This window comes from Thermobia domestica, chromosome 8 (assembly GCF_964235325.1).
Source record: "Thermobia domestica chromosome 8, izTheDome1.hap1.1, whole genome shotgun sequence".
In the NCBI taxonomy this organism is placed as follows: Eukaryota; Metazoa; Arthropoda; class Insecta; order Zygentoma; family Lepismatidae; genus Thermobia; species Thermobia domestica.
Window position 1 is genome coordinate 19,839,088 of NC_137461.1, and position 22,410 is coordinate 19,861,497.

General features: G+C 36.0%; 1 protein-coding gene across 1 annotated transcript in view; it reads left to right on the forward strand.

The window, feature by feature from the left end:
- LOC145692754 (phenoloxidase 1-like) overlaps nt 1-20,442 on the forward strand; it is a 52,720-nt gene extending 32,278 nt beyond the window's left edge. The window contains exons 8-13 of the mRNA XM_081768196.1: nt 518-682; nt 2,454-2,582; nt 4,188-4,376; nt 9,232-9,370; nt 13,415-13,650; nt 19,988-20,442. Of these exons, the coding sequence (XP_081624322.1) occupies nt 518-682; nt 2,454-2,582; nt 4,188-4,376; nt 9,232-9,370; nt 13,415-13,650; nt 19,988-20,224 (1,095 nt within the window). The 3' untranslated portion in view covers nt 20,225-20,442. The remainder of the gene's footprint in view (nt 1-517; nt 683-2,453; nt 2,583-4,187; nt 4,377-9,231; nt 9,371-13,414; nt 13,651-19,987) is intronic.
- The last annotated feature ends 1,968 nt before the right edge of the window (nt 20,443-22,410 follow it).

The following is a 22,410-nucleotide window of genomic DNA, read 5'->3' on the forward strand; positions in this document are numbered from 1 at the left end:
TTGGTTGAAAAAGCTACTTTAAGATCTTTCTAAAAGTTTTTTCAGATTGTTAATACACCGCCGCAATTCAGAGATAATGATGTCTCACTTTTTGCTGAATAACAAGAAAATTACTACGTGTTGAGTAATGAAATTTTCAGAACTTGCAGGTAATATATGCATCTACACATCTTGCACAGGAAATTATTTCATGTTAACTCCTTTCCGAGATATAGTCCTACAAACATTGATTTACCAAAAAAATACGAAAAAATACGCACTTTTTCATTAATTTCTATTTTTTTCTCATTATACAGTACAAAGAAAATTTGTATGTCTTAAGTATTGAAAAGACAACATTCCAACAATTCCGACAATGCAGTATAAGTTTTGACTGGACATCACAGCAGCACCTCGAAGTCAGGGGCCTATCTTTATGAAATGGATAGTAGTTGTTTATCGAAATTAATTCTACGTGTTAGTCTGTGAGCATGTTTAGTGGTAGTAATTAACATTTGTTTGTTTGTTTTCATTTTAGGAACAAGGTGAACGTGTGGAACTCTCTGAACAGCGAGGCATAGATATTCTTGGAAACATTGTTGAGTCCAGCATCCTTTCAATGAACCGCAACCTGTACGGTGATATCCACAACTTAGGACACGTTGCTATTGCTTTATCACATGATCCTGATCATAGACATCTTGTAAGTTATATTAGGCCTATGCTTTCTCAAAAGAGAAATATAACTAGAGTGTTAAAAGATAGCAGGAATGAATTCAGTTAGCATGGATTGAATGCTTTGATTAACCATGGGCCATTTCGATTCTACAAACCAAAAATACACAGCGCGCTCGGGACCAATCAAGGCAGCCGTTTTTGTTACAACTGTCGCTGGCGCTTGCGGTGGTGCTATTCGGTACTATGCTCTGCGTGAGTCAAAACTTGATCAAATCTCCCCCCCCCCCAAAAAAAAATGTCACCAAGACAGTTCTGTAAATAGTCTGAATAAATTTATGTGAATTTACAAAGCTGAAAAGGCCATTTAGAAGTAACTTATTTAACATTATGAAGATTTTTTTCTCTATTTCTAGTGCCCGTTACGTAACATATGCTAAGTATGCTATTATAACTAGATCATTCACTACCTGTAACCCCTCTTGAATGCGAGGTAATGTGCTGGGTAATGCCCTATACTGTGAAGGTTGGTCTTGAATGATGGTTTGTTACCTGCTAACTGCATGAGATTCAGATCCAGCTCGAAGTTCGGATGCTATGTTAATAGTAGGTCTAGTCCAGGGGCGTAAATAAGGGCCCCACAGACCCCGCATTGCGGGGGGCCCAAGCCATTACGGGGCCCCCAAATCGTGATGTAGGACGTAGAGAAGGGGCCCCATTCCACGTTGTCTGCGGGGTGGCCTCCAAACCCTTAGTTACGCCACTGGTTTAGTCCTTCATAACTTCGTAAGGACACAAAAAACGAATGAAGAATGAAAAAGAAAATAACGGATCGCTTGCTGCTAATTGAGAACCTTCGGTGCACTGTGGTCTTCAGCTAATCTCTTCATTGTGGTCTTGAACGTGCGCGCTCTACACAGCTCTTCATTCACATATGAGCATGAATCCTTGTTATTCCTCACAACATCTGTACATGTCCCTTTACAGACACAAGTGAAGGACGGCTTGATAAAAATCGGCAAAGGATATCATAAAGGGAAGATTTTTTCGATTATTTTTTCAATATCTCGCACCGTTTGCAAGATTTCATCCTACTTCCGGTTGGAATTTCTAATTCATGTATGATCAGTGTTTTCTTTCTTTTTGCATGCAGTATGTAATAAGGAAATACATTACATACTCAATTAATTATAATGTCAGTGATATATGATGTTCATTGGGCAAAACACTCCAAACAATCAAGATTCATCATAGACTTGAGAAATTGTTATCCTTCATATTTCCTTATCATTTGGCAATGAAACAAACGCCTGAGAGATATACTAACCCCGTCTACGAATGTGCTGTTTTGGAATATATAAGTCCTAGGATATGATGCTTTACTTTTTAAAATTTCAATACTCCCACTGCACTGCTAAAAAATGGAATAAAGAAATAACTACCATTTTTTAAAATATTCAATTAGAACTGAACAATCTACACACAATTTGCAATCGATCAGTGAGAAGAATCCTTCTAGAGCTTGTAGTTTCCGAGATATCATCGTCAAAAGAATTAGCCACAAAGATGTAAATGTCCACAAACATATAAACCTAGCATTTTAATATATAGATAACATGCAGTACTTAACATTCTTCTATCCTTACTAGTTGTCCTTCTACCATACCATATCGTCTTTCCCATTTTTCCCTAATCGCCCCCCCCCCCTAGTACCTGTCCAAAAATATTCGCTCCAAATCTTGTAATTTATTTTGCTTCTGATTTAAAGTCTTAATTATTTTTTTCTTTTCTTTTTAAAGGAAACCTTTGGAGTAATGGGAGATCCTGCCACAGCTATGCGAGATCCAATCTTCTATCGCTGGCACGCTTTTATAGATGATCTATTCCAGGAACACAAGAATACGTTACCACGATATACTAGGCAACAGGTAGGCATGAATAAAAATGAATGAAAATAAACTGTTTATGTCTTATATATTGAAAGAAATAACTAACCAGACTGAAATTGTCTTAGACGAAACGAAAAATTAGTTGCAAAACGAGTCACCAAAAATTTGAATGGAGTTGCAATAGATAATAAAACAGGACAGACCTAATATGTAACATACGGATGTCCGAGAAGTCCCGTACCCTCAGGTTTGAGTATAACAGAGAACAGAGTTAACATAATTTTAGTGGTGGTATTGGTAACTGTTTTTATGGTCACACATAACTCTGTCTGGTATCCCTGTTTATAAGTGCTGTCCATTATCCCTGTGTTCAAGATCACGTGAAGCATTTTAGTTGAGAATTTATGGTTGATGTGGGTGGTTGCAGTTACACAATTGAGGAACTATTAGCGCCATGTATGTAGATGCACGAACGACCACTCAGAAGACAAGCAATGTCAATGGTAATAATTTGGGTTTAAAGATCTCTTTGCTAAGGACTCATATTGTTCATTCAACCCCGCTTGATTGGGAGAAATGCGTATGTGCTTCAGGATGTGTTAAAGACAGGCCGTGTAGTGAAGGTAAGACGCGTGAGGAAAGGTGTGCTACCATTGTGTGATATATTAAACTGAATCACTTCGCAAAACAGCAACTGAACTGAATATACTCCGGTCAACAATGCATAACGACATTTAAAAAGATTGCCGTCTGTGACTATCAAATCTAGGGGCGTGGGGACTTCTTGGATACTCTGTAGAATATTTTAGTTGATAAAATAGAAAACGAATTTTTAATAGCCTTCAGTGCCTTAATTCCATGTGTATGAGGTAGGCATATTCTTGTTTGATTCTCTTTCTACATATCATTTCTTCTTCACTCCATCTACTCAAATCCGCTTCGAATCTGTTTTTCACTGGACTTTGTTCCTTCCTCTTCTCCGTTTTCTCTGCATCTTCAATTCATCGAGTCTCTCTATCACATAATTATCTTTCTCTCCATCTGCCCGAGTCATTTCAGTTTTTCTCTTGTATCTTCTTACTGATGAGAGACACTTTAACTTTTTTTCTGATTAAATCATTTCGAATCCTAACCATTCTCGTTACCTCTGTCATCTATCTCAGCATTTTCATCTTCGTTACATCTACTTTCCTATCCTGTGCTCTTGTGATTACATAGATTTCTAAACTGTACATCATTGATGGACTTACCACATTTGCTGTACAACCTCCTCTTTATCTTCCAGTTTACTCTCCTGTCACACAATCCACTCATTTTTCTCCAGTTCAGACATCCACTTTGTAATTTATGATGGACAATTTATTATTTTCAAAATTTTGTGCCAGTGTCTGATGATGTAAAATTCATGTACTAAAATATTGAACACAATACATAACCTAATATTCATTAGTAACTGTTCCATTAATATCATTAGCATGATAAATTCTGAGAAATTTAACTTTCGTAGAGATCTCTTGTTTATAGCTCAGAAATTTCTAGTTTTGTTGTCAGAATAACATCAAAAAGAAAGTAATTATGTGTAATAAATAAAATTCAACCAATATTTCAAATTGATTAATTATTGTTTTATTTTTGTATATTTAGCTCGATTTCCCTGGAATCAGAATTCTTTCCGTCGAGATTCAAACTCCCAAACTCAACAAAAACGTGCTGTCTACCTTCTGGCAGCAAAATGATGTTGATCTGTCTCGAGGTTTAGACTTTACTCCTCGAGGTTCTGTGTTTGCAAGATTAACACAGTTACAACACGCTCCATTCTCCTACAAAATTCAGGTATGTATGGGTAATCACATATAGCTATATCCTGTTATAAGTTATATGGATATTACAGACTTGGAAGATTAACCTTTAGGAGTTCAAGTAAGTTATTCTCATATAAGCCCTTCGAAGCCCAAGAATTATGTTATAGTTACCTTGGTTTAAATCTATTTTTTTACATTTCTTTTTTAATGTAAGTGCACGAGATGCAATTGGATTATTAGGGGTGATCTGTGAAAGATTTACAGAAAAAAGGAAAGAGGTTATGTGGTATTCATTGATCTAGAAAAGGCTTTCGACCGCGTGAATTGGGGATTGTTGCTAGAAGTTCTAAAGAACATTGGATTGGAATGGAAGGATCGAAGACTCATAAGATACTTATATATATGAACCAACAAGTGAGTGTTAGAATGAGAGAGAATATGACAGAGGAGAGTGCAAATGGAAGAGGAATTCGACAGGAATGCTGTCTCCTTCCAACAATATTTAATATCTATTTAGAAGAGATAGTGAAAAAAGCTTACAAAATAAAGACGGAATTTCGGTAGGAGGTAGATTGATTAGATGCATACGATTTGCAGATGATATTGCGCTTGTTGCGGAATCTGAAGAGAAAATCAATAAAATGTCAGAAAACTTGAAGGACTGTGAAGAAAATGGAATGAAAATAAATGTTAGAAACACAAAAGCGATGCTGATTTGAAAGGAAGCGGTCGGTGTCGAATATAGAAGTAGGAGGGGAGAAAATAGAACAGATGACTAGTTTTCGATACCTGGGTAGTATTGATACTATATTGATGATATCCAGTGTGAACGTGAAATAAAACAAAGAATAGGAATGGCGAAAGAAACCTTTAGGAGGAAGAAAAGTCTGTTTTGTGGAATCTTGAATAAAGAGTTGAGAAAAAGACTCATAAAATGCTTCGTGTGGACTGTTGTACTGTATGGGTCAGAAACATTGGAATTACGCAAAAATGATGAAAAACGACTGGAAGCTTTCGAAATGTGGGTGTGGAGAGGAATGGAGAGAATTATCTCGATCAAGCGGGAAACGAATGAGAGGGTGTTAGAAATGGTGGGGGAGAAAAGAAGAATTTTAGATATTATTAAGAAGAGGAAGAGAAACTGGCTGAGACATTGTCTTAGAAGGAACTGTATCATGAGGGACGTGCTAGAGGGTATGGAGGAGGGAGGTGGCGAGGAATGCTATAATTGATGGATAATATCAAAACGTAAGAATCGTACGTGAAGATGAAGAGTTAGCTGAAGAATATGGGTCATGGAAGCTTCTTGGTTGCAGTAACTGAACGGCAATGATTGAAGAGTACTTATGATGATTATTTCTTTTTTAAAGTATGTTATTGGTCTTATTTAATAATCAATACATCCCTTTTACTATTTTTATGATTTTCGAAAGAAATATATGTCAAGATATGAGCCGGTAGAATGAATGGTATTTTCTTTATTTAAAAAAAGAAAAATACATTCCATTCTCCAAGCAGGCTTATTTCCTGAGTGCTCTTAGAAGTTTTTCCTTCAATTTGGTATGTCTATCAGATTTACAGGTAAGGGCGGAGGAGAGGGGGAGAAAAGGGGGAAATCAGAAAGCATGAATGAGAGACAAAAATAGAAAACTTCAATTTCCGTTCTCCTTTCCCCAATTACGCTACGTGTGATTCAATGGACATAAATCATACCTTTTTATGAGTTGTTGATTTATTCTGCATATTCCGCTTCCTGTTTCATGTTCCTAGACCAATGAAGTAAAGTGCTACTGACATTTTAAAATAACTCTACGTATATTGTATTTCATTCAAGAAGTCCCTTCGGCTTCAAGGTGGACGGGCTTAGAACTCTTGGAGATTAATTGCCCAACTTTATTCTTAAAAAAAAAAAAAAAAAAAAAAAAAAAAAGTTTTGTTGTCTAGTATAAATTTTAATCAGCTTAAATTCAACTGTGTAGTGAGGTTGCATTTTCAAAAGTGTATCATAATAAGAACAACAAAGAAAAATAGTTTAGTAACTTCATTTGTTTAACAGTTGTATACTACATGCTAATATCGCTTTGATTAAAAGGCATATCCAAAGGAAGGTAAAGATTCAAAATTTGTGCCAGTTTAGAGTATTATATATATATATATATATATATATATATATATATATATATATATATATATATATATATATATATATATATATATAGATAGATAGATAGATAGATAGATAGATAGATATATGGGGTCGTATCCAGAAGTAGTAGGACTGATTTTTTTTTTTTTTTAATTATTGAACATTTTGGTACATCGACTTCATACTTTTCAAAATAGGCCCCTTGGGCATTCACACACTTCTGGTAGCGAGCCTTCCAGGTCGCGAAGGCCTTCTGGAAGTCGTCCTTCGGGATGCCGTTCAGCACCCTTGTCGTCGCTGCTTGGGCCGCTTCCACCAAGTCGAAACGATGCCCCTTGAGCTGCCTCTTGATACGGGGAAAAAGGACGAAGTCCGGCGGTGCCACATCAGGGCTGTAGGGGGGTGAGGCAACGTGGAAACGCCGAATTTGGTCAGGAGATCCCTCACAATCCACGCACCGTGGCGCGGCGCGTTGTCATGGTGGAGCTTCCATTTCCCCACCAGGTTTGGTCGCACGCGTGTGATCCGATTTCGCAGCCGTGTGAGCACTTCCACGTAAAATTTTGCATTTACACTTTGTCCAGGAGGTACAAACTCCTTATGGACAATACCACGATGGTAAAAAAAATGCAATCAACATCGATTTCACTTTCGATTTCGACATTCTGGCCTTCTTTTTACGAGGTGATTGTGCGGCTCATGGTATCCTCCTTGTAGGCTTGCATAAGCATGTCCTTGGTTTCGGTCGCTGATTTTCCCAGTTTGACGCAAAACTTGATGGCGTACCGCTGCTCCAAATTTCGCTCCATCGCAACTGACGACGAGGCGTCACAACAGGAGGTCACTAACACAGTGGTCCACACTCAACTAACGCACGCAGGCGACTGCCGCCGGTCGACACCTGTTCCCAAAGCTCCCCTCCATAACATCAGGCCTTACAGCCCCCCTACATTGCTCCGCGCGCGCGGGAAAAAATGAGTCCTACTTTTTCTGGATACGACCCTGTATATATATATTTGGTCTAGGAATTAATTCGTGCGGTTGGTACGCACACATTGAAGCTGTAGTACAAACACAAAATACATAAATACCTTAAGAAAAATATTGTCCATCGCTAGCCACCACTTTCGCCCATCTGTCAGGCAATGTACGGATTCCGTGGCGAAAGAAGTCCTCATCCTTGGAAGCGATCCAGTCAGAGACCCATGTTTCGATATCTTCTGAAGAAGTAAACCGCTGTCCAATCAAATCGTTGTTCATGCAATCGAACAAGTAGTAGTCCGAAGGAGCAACGTCTGGTGAATACGGCGGGTGGGGTAAAACTTCCCATCCGACATTTTCTAAATAGGTTTTGACCGGTTTTGCGACATGTGGGCGAGCGTTATCATGTTGAACAATACGTTTATCATGTCTGTTCTCCCATTCTGGTCGTGTTCTGGCCAGAGCTTGCTTCAAACGCATTAATTGTCGTCGATAACGTTCTCCATTCATAGTTTCACCCGGTTGCAGCAGCTCATAGTACACCACACCTTTCATATCCCACCATATGCACAGCATAACCTTTGCACAGTGAATATCTCGTTTTGGTTGTGATGGACCTGGTTCACCTGGTTTCACCCAGGCCTTTTTTCGTTTAGGGTTCTCGTAATGGATCCACTTCTCATCACCCGTAATAATTCGATGCAGAAACCCCTTTCTGCTCTGTCGTTGAAGCAGCAATTCGCAAATGGTTTTCGTCTTTCAACGTCTCTGTCTTTCAATTCATGTGGAACCCAATGTGACATCTTTTGAATCATTCCCATGGCTTTCAAGCGTTTGGAGACTGTTGTTTGATCAACGCCTAATGCTGCTGCAAGTTGTTCCTGCGTTTGACACGAATCCTGCTCGAGCAATGCTGTCAATTCTTCGTCTTGAAATTTTTTTGGCTGTCCATCTCGCTCTTGGTCTGCCAAGCCGAAATCACCACTTCTAAACCGTGCAAACCACTTCTGATACGTTCGCTCAGCTAGAGCATGGTCACCATACACTTCCACAAAAATACGATGACTTTCAGTCGCACTTTTCTGCATGTTAAAGTAATGCAGCAGGACACCCGGCAAAAACACTTTATCAGGCACAAATTGCTCCATGTTCACTTAACTACAAACTGGTGTTGTTGACGCTTTAATCCACTGCCCTATACTACGAACGATACGCGATGACAGGGGTTTGCAACACATGTGTGGATACACGGAACTGTGGGACGCTCCGTTCGTTACGCCATCTCTTGTCCACCCGCACGAATTAATTCCTAGACCAAATATAATATGTATGTATGTATATCGATTCATAATTGAATTATGACTGCCTCTCCAAATAGTGAATTCGTCCTTACTGCCACATGAGCTACATCATGCAGCGTGCAACCCCAGTAGTGCGTAACTATGAGTCTAGGTGGTCAGTCAGTAGTAAGAGTTAACGCAGTGGTAGACAAACGCAAGTGTTATAAGTGTTTTACAAAGTTCAGATCATGGAATCCCAAAGGACGATATAATAATTTATTTTTATGCTTGAACTACAGTGTATACATCTAGTTTGCACATTTAAATGTCGTAATGATCTGCGTACTATTATTGGAATATTACTTAATATAGACCTAGATGTAAAAAGAGCTTTCCCTAGAAATTTTGCAACAAAGTTCTTGCTCTAAAATTGTGATCACTTGTGAGTAACTAATTTCGAAACTTCGATATATTCACAGGTAGAAAACAATACCAACGGCCAACAAGTTGGAACAGTTCGTATTTTCTTAGCTCCGAAATTCGATGAACGAGGTCAGCCATTTTTGTTTAGAGATCAGAAGAACATGATGATAGAACTTGACAAATTCCAGGTTACATGTAAGTGTTCCTTAATTTACGGTTATAAATTTTAAGTATTTTTCCTTGTCGATTTAATACAGAAACGGATTTATTTTTTTTTTAATTAAGGTAAGTCTAATGTAAGATAAGATTCCAAATGTTCAAAATACTGAGATTTATTTAGTTCAGAGTGGTTTTGTTTAAAACAAAATGTTTGAAACAAATGATTAAAATTTGTTTTAAACAATTGATTTTCTTTAAAACAAATTTTGTATACGTTTTAAAAATTTTGTTTTAAATATGTGTATTTTTTAAGATTTGTTTTAAACGTACTTTTATTTTATTTTACTTTTGCAAAAAAATTTTCCAGATAAAGAAAATTGTCAAAAGTGCTCCCCATTCAGAATACTATTTTCTGCTTATGTCAATGTTTTGATTTCTCGTGGCTACAGCACGTCAATGTTGTGATCTACAATTTATTTTCTCTCTTTTTTCCTCTTATTTTTAGCGTATATTGTATTGTTTAAATGCTTCTCAGTTAACTTGCGAGAAAGTATCGTAGTCAAAGGTTAGATTACTTGTAGATTTGACATTTAAAAAATAAATAAAATAATTATCATGGAAACAAATTTTTCGGTTGTATTCAGAAAACAAACAAAAAAGGTTATTTGCTAAAGTGCGGTTCTGAAATTAAAATATCGCAGGCATTCGTTGATACAGTACATGTTGGTTCTCAGTCTCCCTACAACTTGGAATCGTTTACCATGAGTTGTATGGAAACAAAAATGACATCATTTGGAGCAAATTTATCAAAGTAACTCAAACTCCATCAGATAAGAAAACGACCATACGAGCTCGCAAAACTTAAAGAAAGAAATGGTTGGTTTAGTTCAAAGAATGAAGAATCATTATGAAAAATACAATGCTGTGAAAAAACTAGAAGCCCAAACAAATGGTAAAAGTGTTGATCCGAAAATTGCTTCTGATGATTCCAACGTCAGTGATGTGGTTGAGATGCAACTGGAAGCTTCAGGTAAAAATTAATTTTGTATCAACATTTTCTTTCTCATTATATAATCAAAATTTTATTTCGTCCGTCTTCCCCACCTCAGTTGTAAATTTTCTTTAAAACTTTACACCTTGGGATAGCTTTATGAAGGGACCACGCGAGAAAGCGCAAGGTATGGCAGTTGCCGCGTAACTAACCATTAAAGCGTGATATTTATTGCAACATCAGTGAAGAACGTCAGTGTCTGGGACAATTTGAGCTCAATTTGTTCGTCTGCCTGTATGTATGCACCACACTACAGGGTGCAATTTTCGTTCTTTTAACATTAAATTTTGAGGATAGAGGCGCAAGATGTCGGAATTTGCTGTATAGATTTTGACTGCCATCCAACGCAAAATTTCAAAATTTGTGGTTCGGGTCCCACTTTAAACAAAAAGTCCTGTCTCATATAGCATTGATACCGATGCAAGACTGTAATCAATCAAACTAAACAAACTAATTTTATGCGTTTCGAACAAACTTGGGCTGCAGGATAAATTTGGCTCCAAATCAGTTTCCATAAAATATTTTTAGATCACAATGGATCCAAGTGTTCAGAGCACAAAGAATCCAAGCCCATTTTCAGAAAGGTCCACTTTTGTTCAGCAAACGTAATGTCCTCGTAGTCAAGGGTACGAATTTAATGTAACAAAAAACACATTAAAGAATGTGGACTAGAGTTTCATAGGACAACCGCTAGACAAGGGCGTTGATGGAATGGGGGAGGAGGGCTAATTTCCCCTACTTGCTCATAAATTTAAGATATTAACATTATATTGTGTACGGTCAACATAGAAATGATTAACAAGTCAAGCTCCGAATGGCATAGTTAATGATGCATAATTACGTTAAATAAATGCAGTGTGTGTCCAAACGAATACACCGACGGAAACGTCATATTTTCACAACCACAAACCCGAGATGAAAGAAAGAAAAAAACTACATGACAAGATGCAATCTAGAATTTTATATAATTGCTGCTAGAGAGGCGCATTCGTTTAGAGGTCATTCGCCCCTTACCGTGAATTTCAGATTTTAGGGGCAGTAATGCAGTGAGGAACCTTTTGCTGAGCAAAGTCCAACATAAAAAATTTGAAATCCTAACTCCGAATAAATACGGATTTTGATCAGTTATAATCCTCCATTGGCCGCAAGGATCTATACGCCTATATTGCTCTCTTGTTAATTTTTTGGCCCAAGGATTCCAAAGGTGGCTCTACTTTTGAGTTTCGGGCCTGCTTAAAATTCCACTAATTAGGCCTTAGCAAGTTTCCAGTTTTAATCATTTGTATGTTCTCCGTATTTATTCGGTGTAAGAACCTCAAGCTTGTTCTGTTGGACTTTGCTTACGAGAAGATTTCTAAAACTGCCTTACTGCTCCCAAAATCTGAAATCTAGAGTGTGAATTGGAGCGGTTACCGTCCTGTCCCACTGACGTCCCTGTCTAGCGGATGTCACATAAAACTATCCCACGCCCTTTCGCATGGTTTTAGTTACATTTGTTTTGGACTCTTGACTGTGAAGATATTACATTTTGAAATAGAATTTATTTTCTGAACTTCATTTAAAATGGATTTGGATCCATTGTGCTCTGAACACCCCGAATATTACATTTCTTCAATAAATTATTGACTCAAAAGTACAACCAATTACATAGGCTTGCAAAAAATATTCTAAAGTTAGCGCAACATGGAGTGTGCTTCAAACATTACTTTTCGAAAGTTTATTATTTTAAAATAATTTTATTAGCATCAGTGTTCTGAAATAGTAATCAAATTTTGCAACAAAAATCTCACCCGCCTCCACGAAACGTGAGCTTAGCCCCTAAAGGCATAACTAGAAAACTTGGAGAAGCAGTAACTCCGAAATTACTTACTTTAGGGCTAAAATAACCACACAACCGTATTTCTAGCAAAATTCTCTTAAAACATGTAACATGACTCCTTTTGCATTTAAAATTTCGAATACCAAGCAAAGATGTCCGCTCTGATGCTTGATAGCTCCATCTGATGTGCCAGACTACTTCCAAATTTCATCATTCTCCCTCAAACCGTTCTCAATACAGGGATGGTGAGAACTTTTGTTTTACCATGTATATTGATAGATTGTGTAAAATCTCTATAGTAGGTAGATTTTAAAATCTGCCTAAAAAGCTTATTACAAGCAAGCAAGTACTTATGAGAGCCACTGGCAAGAGGGTGTAATAATAGGTGGTCATGATATGAAATAAGTTGAGAATTACTGTATCTATACTGAAATATTCTGTACCCAACACAGTGCAGTCTTAACGAGAATAAAATAAATGAAAAGGTCGATTGCAAGAGCAAAAAAGTCTTAAAATAAATACGTTATTACATGATTCTGAAATATGTTTAAAGTCATGTTTTAAACTGTTCAAAATATTTAAAACATGTTTTGTGTGTGTGTGTGTGTGTGTGTGTGCTTTAAAACATTTTGAACACCTTTTGCATGTTTTAAACACAGTTTTGTTCTTTTTCAAAAGAAACTATTTTTTCAACCCTGATTTAGTTAATTCAAATAAAACACATAATAAGTACACTTGTGACAAAGGAATTTCGGAATTCCATAATCGCAACGCTACGTTGATTTTTTTTATGTATATTGAAATATAATTTTATTTAAAAGCTACAAATACTGTAATCTCTATAGCGTCTATAAAAATAGCTTCGAAGCAGTAAAATGTTAAAATGTTATCTTATCTGGGTTTCAGTAGTTGAAAAATTAACTTAATGAAAATTTATATTACGAATATTATTTTGAAAAATATTGTCTCTAGTAAAAATAACTATGATTATTTTATAAATAACACGTGTTATTGGTGCAATTTTTTTAGAATTAAGAAACCAAAATCCAAAGATATTACACATGTTCTGATAAGTTGGCAACGAAAAACCCGAAACACAACACCTGTAAGTACAAGGCTAGTTAAAACAAATGTGGCTAAATTTGAAACAAAATTAATATAGCCTTCAAAATGTACATTTTGTGATCACCTTTCGTTCAATACATTTCAGTGAAAAACAACCCGAAAGTGAGTACTATAATGCGTGGATCTGACCAATCATCGGTGACAATTCCCTTTGAGAGGACTTTTAGAGATTTGGAGGCTCGTCCTACTGACACCACTCAACAGCAGATGTTCAACTTCTGTGGCTGTGGATGGCCAGATCACATGCTCATCCCCAAAGGCAACCAAGAAGGCTTTCCTTGTGAGCTCTTCGTGATGATTTCTAATTTCGAAAATGACAGAGTAAGTAAAGAAAGGAATACAGGATATTGTAAAATATGGATATAATGACTATGTTTGTTTTCTGATTAATGACTGACTGTGAGAAGGAAATACTGTATCTTGCACCACAGTAACATGACCTGAATCCAATGAACTTTGGCATACAGAGAATTTTGAAATATGACAAGAATGCTATCAAATTCTAGATCATTCCCATGAGCGAATAATTACTATAATGGCTGCTTTGAACTCGAACATGTTGAACACAGTCCTAAGAAACTTGATAATACATTTTGGAGATATGATCAGAATAACGTCGATATGTGCAAGATCGAAATATTCATAACAGTTTAGTTGACAGGACTGGAAAGGGAGAAATGTGTATATATAATTTTCGCCTTGGGACGCTTCGACATAGAATACACATTTGAACATCCATATAATTATTAAGCTGTATAAGATTCGGAATACTACTAGTTCACCTTTTAATTAAACAAGAATTACTGTAATTAATCTGTAGTACTTTATTCACTTCTAGCTTGTGAAGCAGTAGACTAGTAGTTTTGAGATATAGCCTCCAGTCCTGCACACTTGGTTAGGCCCTTCGTAGGCCAAAGGTTGGCTGCCCAATGTAGCTTAAAATGAATGACGTTTAACCAACAATTTATTGTAATTTATCCAGCAGCTTCGACCCCGAACTTCTTATTGTATTTTACTTCTTTCGGAGAAGCAATGCTAAAATGGTTGTATATGCTCTACAAATCGGCCAGTTAGAATGTACACCCAACGCTGCCATTTGGTTAACCTACCATTTCCCCACTGTTGGGCCTGCTGTATTTGCTGTTAGGGATGGCTACGTGCAGTTAGCTCCAAAGTAGTTGTTGATAAAATAATATATAATTTCTCTTCTCCCTTGATCAAGTTGTTCTCATCATATTTAAGCAATCGTAAACAAACTGTTATTTACAAAGAGTATAAAGCAACTGATTATATTGTATATTGTGGAATTCCACACGGTTCCAACCTAGGTCCGTTGTTGTTCCTTTTATTCATATGTTATTAAGTGACAAATTGCAATTTTTGCGGATGACCTCAAAACATACGGTAGAATAAAGACCATTAATGACTATCTCAATTTACAACACGACATGGAAAATATTACTAACTGGTGTTCTCTTAACAAACTTAATGTAAATATAAACAAATGTAACATTTTATCGTTTACTGGGAAAAAAAATCAGAGTTTAATTACTCAGTGAATCAAATCTTGCTAAATAGATTAAATTCAGTCCAAGATCTTGGAGTTACATTTGAGACGAAACTGACATTTAATAACCATATAGTAAACATAGCTAATGGATCTCACAAGATGTTAGGGTTCATAATTAGAAGTGGAAAGGAGTTTAACAATATTACCACACTTTAAAAAATGTATTATTTCTATGTCTGATCAAAACTGGAATATGCTGCTGTGATTTGGAATCCATCGCAAGAGCAATACCGACATAAACTGTAAAAAAATCTAATCTAAATTTATCAATATACGTGGCATACAAGAGAACTGCAATCTATCCAACTTATGAAAACTATTTAACATTAATAGACAACTTCTGTATCCCTACACTTGAACAAAGGCGAAATGTTGTTAGATATGATTTTTCTCCATAAAATAGTACAAAACGAGTTTAATTGTACAGATCTGATATTACTAGAGATGCAAGGGCTCGGAAAAAAACCGGCTTTTTTGGAAAAAACTCGGTTTTTTCTGCTTCGCTTTTTTGCTTGGGAAATTTTGGGCTTTTTTCAAAATACTGCTTTAAATTGATAAAACAGACTTTGTATCGCTTCTCTATAACACAAAAAATAATTTAATTAGTGGTTGATACTAATAATAATATAAAACATCGAAAATAAACTATGAATTTCGAAAAGATATTTCAAACAATTTTTCTTCAACATATTTACATTATGAATTCCACAGGATTAACCAATGTATATAATAAGAATTTTTTAACCTCCTATATACAAAAGTAAGCAGAGTTGGCAAGAACCGTGGTTGTTTTTGAAAATGCCAAATACCGTTTTGGGGGGATGTTTAAACCAGGCTTTTTTGGTTTAAACCAGGCTTTTTTGATTTAGATTTTTTGCTTTATGTATTTATATTACATATTCACAGAAATAAGTTTGTTTCGCCTTGCTGTTATTATGCAACAGCGGGGTTATGCCGGAAGAACTCCCATAAGCTTAAAGAAGTCCGGTCAGTAAATTTCTTAAATTGAGAATCTCCCATCCTAGCCATTGGGAAAATCCCGTCATTACTTGAAATGTAAGACAATAACGGGAAAATCCTGTTATTGCTTTGCATGTAAAATTTAAAGGTCAACGTACCATAATCAGTACGCTAAAACAGGTATTAAATTACAAATTTAGTACGTAGATATCACTGAAAGTCCAATCCAAGCTAATGTTGGAAGCTACGTAGGCAATCGATAAATTTTGCCAATTTCTATCAATATATTTAAGCAATCTTGGCTTCTTTATAAAACAACACGCATTTAGGCATGCAGAAATATACAATTTGGTTTGTTTCGTATGTTTAGGCTTAACATCCTTACGAAATACCGAGGTTATCAAGGAGAAGACTTTCGCTTAAACTGACATCCGAACCGCTACTTGGGTTACGCATGAAAGAAGGTTTGTGGTTCGACCGAGAATTGAACATGGGACACCTTGATTAAAAGGTGAAAGGGAAATAAAACTATTGCAGGTGGTTTGATATCTGGAAACGTCACCATGAAGTTCACAAGATTCGAATTTTTCTTTCTTTTTATTTTTGTGGTTTAAACCAGTTATTAAAAAAAAAAAAGTTGGTGTAAACCAGCCAACCCTAAAAGTAAACACTTCTTTTAAAAGAATGCACAAATAACTAGCAAAATAGTATGTAGTATTTTTACTTCAAAATATTCCATACCCTCTTTTTGAAACATGATACACTTAAAGGCTGCACATCTACAGCTTTTGGTTCTGTATATTCTTGAAATTCTACAGTTAAGTTTTATAGAACCACCATCACAGTTTACCCAATCCTCAAGTTTTCTGAATTTTTAACAAGAGGGATTCAAAATATTATTACGGACCCCCCCCCCAAAAAAAAGGACTACGGAATATATTTAAGTTAAGCTAAATACAACTGCACAACAAACATGACTGAGTGATTAGCTTTTGCGCTTCTCTCGGGAAGTCCGGGATTCAACCAGCATTCGACCATTCTGACAGAGCTTTTCTTCATTCCATCTGTGAATGTAGAAATAGTGCGTGTACTGTGAGTTGGGCGACTTCCTTTCTTATTGTTTTTAAATCGATATTATTACTAATTACCAGCAGTGACGGTTTTGCGAAGGTTAGGGGGGGGGGCGGTCTTTCGGACTGAAGCCCGTTCCCCAAAGTTGCGGAATGTCTGCAACAAACGAAATATCTATTATTTATGCCTTTACTCATAAACTTTAAGCTCCCGTCAAATAAAAATTACGACTGTTTAAAAAAACTAAACATTAGTAAGAAAAACCCTTCCCAAAATACTTTTCTAAATCCGCCACTGATTCTCAGTATAAAATGATTTTTAAAGTTGTATCCGGAAGATTATTGCTAAACATATAAACGAAACGAAATATTAGTTATGCCTGTACTCATAAACTTCAAGCACCTCCCAAATAAAATTAGGACTTTTTAGGAAACGAAACAATCAGAAAAAACCCTCCTAAAGTACTTTTCTAAATCCGCTACTGATTATTTGTATAAATTGGTATTCAAGGTTGTGTCCGGAAAATTATTGCTAAATCACTTCACAGCTACAGTATAACAGAAATGTGGAAGTACGGTTTGACGGATATATTGAAAAACGTACGCTTTGACGGATAAATAGAAAAACGGGCAAGTTTAACTTTTGCGCTAGAAGCTAGAGTACTAAAGCTCTCAGAAATGAAACACGGATGACAAACTAGAGAAGAAAAAAGATGTCGATAACTCAAAAGTTAAAATAAAGTTAAATAGCCTCTAAAATTACCCTCAAATACTACATTCTTCATGTTAGCTTTAATTCGTAAAACATGTGCTCCATCCATCTTGATGGTGAATTTCAGAGCGAAATATCACATTCAGGTCATGGAATTCTTATCTAACTATAGAATATACTATAAGAAAGCTATTTAGATAGAAAAATCTTGAAGTTGAAAAAAAGCCAACATTTCCAAAATTCTCGGTTTTTTCCCAAAAAAGGCGGCTTTTTATGTAAAAAAAACCATCGATTCAAAAAAGCCGGCTTTTTTGCATCTCTAGATATTACACTAAATTTTCATGTTCCGACACTTAAAACTCGTCCTGATAACTCTTGCCGACCAATGTATTATTAAAATCAATCTGGAGCATATGCTCATTTTATAACAAAATATGTATAGAACACAAAGAAATTGACATATGTAATATTAACTATGTGTTTAAGAAAACTATTGTTTTTTTTTTTTTTTTTTTTTTGTAATACATCAACACTATAATTGGGCTATGTCTGTTGTGTTGATGACAAATAAATAAATAAGAGAATGTACACTCGTGTCCAAAATGATTGTCGCATATCTATAACTGTCTTCTTGTAAGAGTATAATTTGATAATGACTTTGCAGCGTACTTTTAATACTGTTACTATGTGTATAATCGGGAAATGTGTATTTGTGGTAAATTTCATAGGAAAAGAATTATAAATACGAAAATTAGAATGAGTAAAACAAAATGTTGCTAAATGGACAACAAAGTTTTATTTTCGTTACATTCAGGGCCGGATTTAGCATTTTGGCGCCCCTAGGTCCAATAATTTTTTCCGCCCCCTAGTCTGGTTAAACTTACTTTCCTAAAAACTTTATTTAAAAAAAATATATCAGGCCTATGTGTTAATTGCTTAAACACCACTCAACGATGCAAATAGTGTAACTTTACCAACAATTATTTGTTCCAATGAACTTCAAAATCAGAATGCTTTATTAGCCTGATTTTTTTTAATCAATTCAAACAATATGTTAAATTATGGATATTTATTTTCATTTCTAGATATTTTTTTTTATTTTTTCTCGGCCGTGCGCCCCCTGGGAGCTTGCGCCCATAGGCCCGGGCCTATTGGGAAATCCGGCCCTGGTTACATTGTTCTTATTTACTGATCTTTTAACATGAAATTTGCCACATACATGTCTTTGCCGATTATACACATACTAAAATTATAAGTTAATACCGGGCGAATTCGTTATCAAATTATGTTTCTACAACAACATATTTATAGACATGCGACAATAAATTTTGGACATGAGTGTACATGCATATTTCAGTAAAATTCTTCATGAACCGGTCGTCAAATTCAAGTAGTAATAACCCCAAAACATAGTACATTTTTTTTAAAGGAGTTTTGTTTGTCAAGAATTCAGTTATATATTTACTCTGTCCGTGTGTCAGTCCATCCGGAACGCAAATAATAATAATAATAATAATAATAATAATAATAATAATAATAATAATAATAATAATAATAATAATAATAATAATAATAAATAATAATAATAATAATAATAATAATAATAATAATAATAATAATAATAATAATAATAATCGTCAAGAACTACTTGATGGGTTACCATAATTTTGGTGAGGGTGTAGAGCGGCAGAAGCTAGAAATCAAGTTCGTTTACGGAGGTAATATTGGGGTCTATCAACTGCATGCGAAACAAATAAAGCACTTCTAGCTTTTACGTTCATCTTCATAGAGCAAACACGGTAATTGATAGTCAGATGAGAGCTACTGCAATCGAATAAGTGTCCCAAAAGCACATTTCATCTCCATCCTTAACTCTCTTCTAAAACCGGAAGTGATAGAAATCCAGTACAACTTCCGGTTTCAAAATATTGATCTATACATTAGAGCTAAAACGATAAAGAGACGACTAGAAGCAGTCTCTTGCAATCAATGTAGCGTTCTAAGAATAGGTGCAATATTCTCTCTTCATTCTCTATTCAAACGGAAAATGGCAAAAATAAACAATTCCCGGTTTTTACGCTGGTCGCTATAGAGTTTAAACGGTAATAGATAGCAAGAAGAAGTTTTCTGCGTCAATTACGCTTAGCGCCCCAAGAATATATTTTATTTTCACTCTAATCTCTCTACTAAAACCGGAAGTAATATAAATCTACTATTACTTCCGGTATCACGTAATACAAATCAAATTCCTTTCCGTAGTGTACACACGACACTCCTACTTGTTTCTTGTGCATCAAAAAGGTGGAACAATCCTTACTTATACAGTACACTTCGTTTAAATTTTAGGTTCAACAAGCTGCTCGCGGTGGTGCGTGTAGCGATGCAGTGAGCTATTGTGGTCTGCGAGACTCGTTGTTCCCTGACAGACGATCCATGGGCTTCCCCTTCGACCGCATGCCAAGAGACGGAGTGGATACGTTGAGCCAGTTCCTTACCCCTAACATGAGGGTACAGGACGTGAGTATCCAATTCACGGAGAAGACAGAACCCCCACGTATGGGCAATGTGGTGCCCAACAATTAGGATAACTTAAACTCAACAAAGAAGTGATTTCTTTGTTATAAGCCTACATTTACTGTGTGTAGCAATTTTAAATTCTGTTGCTATTATATACAAATTTGTGTTGTTAATTATAAAATAAAATTGTTGCATTGTTAAAAGTTTCTTGTAGTAATCTATTATATTTCTCTTGTAACTTTGGTTCATTACGTTAAATTTAATAAACTCCACAAAATACTGTATTTTGTATTGTTACTAAACCTTATATTCAGTGGCGTATTTACGATTTTGTTTCGGGGGGGCTTTGCCTGAAAATGTGGAAATTCTGCAAGATATTTCATATACTTTACTATAGTAAGTAAGATTTCGGGGGGGGGGCTTAAGCCCGGAAGACTCCCCTAAATACGCCAGTGCTTATATTCTATATTTTTTATTTCTTTATTTTGGATTTTTCGTCACTATTCAACACCAAAACTATACAGAGTGGATCGTTAAGGTATGTAGGCAAACTTCAGTAGGCGATTCCTTATGCGAAATTTATTCAAAGAGTACCCGGCCTTTTTAATTTTTTTGCGTGAACCACGTGAACAAATATAGTTAGAGAGGGATGGTTTGATACAAGATCCTAATGCAGATTCTTGTTTGTTTGTTTGTTTTTTCTGCAGAAGAAGCCAATTGCCTTCAGACTGCCGATGACTGAAGAGATGTAAGGGGTTGTTCACAACGCGGTAGGGGGAAGTAAAGATTCATTCTTGCGTTACGAAATGTGACGAGGGGGCAGGTGGGGGTTTACACCTTCGTAACATAATGCCTTTTTTGCTGCAATATTTATTCCTATGTTTATATAAAATATTTTAACACTTTCAGCCCCAACCCTGTTTGAGTAAATTTCATCCCGGGACCAGACTACAGTTTGCTATGAACACTGTCAGCTCATGTGTATCTATTTGATACACGTGGTCCGTCAGTAAACCCTCACTGTGTATCAAAAAGATACACATGGGGCTGAAAGTGTTAAACAAATAACTTGATTCACTTCTTTTCTTTTTAATAAATAAATAAAGAAGATTTCTATTATTTTCGAAAATTGCGAACATATAACCTATATAAAATAAATCATGCAGAAGGGATTCGAAGACGCTACTAGACACCAGCATGGCTAGTGATGAACCCTGCGTGTATTACAATACAATAAAACCTTTTTGTGGCTACCGCAGCATTGCATTTACGGCACACGAAGCTTTTCTGGAGTTAGATGTTAGCGATCGTAACAAAGGCTTAAAAATGTCCTCGCGTTCCCACTAGCATCGCTGTTTCTGAGAATATGATTCAATACTTTTGATTTGAACCATTATTCACTGTATTCTAAAGTGTCTCGCATGTAAAACAGAAGAAATTCTTTCTCGTGAAATATTTTCCGCGACGGAATGATCCACGATTTGCAGTGCAAAATAAGATATTAGAAACCAAATTTGTCAAATATTAATCTCGTACTGATTTTTTTCTTTGGATTTGAATTTTCTTGGAGTAATCGAGTTTATTTGCATTCTGACACTGATTTAGGACAAGAATAATTTGAAAAGGGGGTAAACTGAAGTCCAAAGTCTACAGAAGATGCTCGAAAGCTTGTTCACAAATTAGATGTCCCTGCTCCCCCTCGTGTGCAGCAGCCACATCGAAGCAGTGGTCGACGAGATCTTTGCATCGTTGACACTGGCGAACTTCAGCCCGGAAGAAGAGATCGATGTGAGTTCTTTGGATCCTGTTTCACCTGCTTCTTCCGGCTGTACTTCCTCATTGCCAATCATAAATATTCTATAAGAATAGTTTTGATATCCTTGGGAAAACAATATTTAATATCGAAGAATTAATTTGATTAATTAAACAACCTTACGGGGTTAAAATATTATTGCGGTACTACTAATTTTTAATACTTTGATTTGTTGACAAAAAAAACTACAAATTTAATCAGAATACAGTAGTAGTGGTCCCCGTATGGCCGAATGACTCATCCTCACTCTCTTTTACGACCAGGGTGAAAGGTCAATGACCTGGCCCAGGGTCAATGACCTAGGGGTACTTAGGACCACCCCCTCTAAATTTTGGCAGGGGTACCTTGGCCCACCCCCTAAATTTTGGCAGGGGTACATAGGACCACCCCCCTTAAATTTCGGAAATTGCCAAATCTAAAAATTTGGTATGGTAGCCTA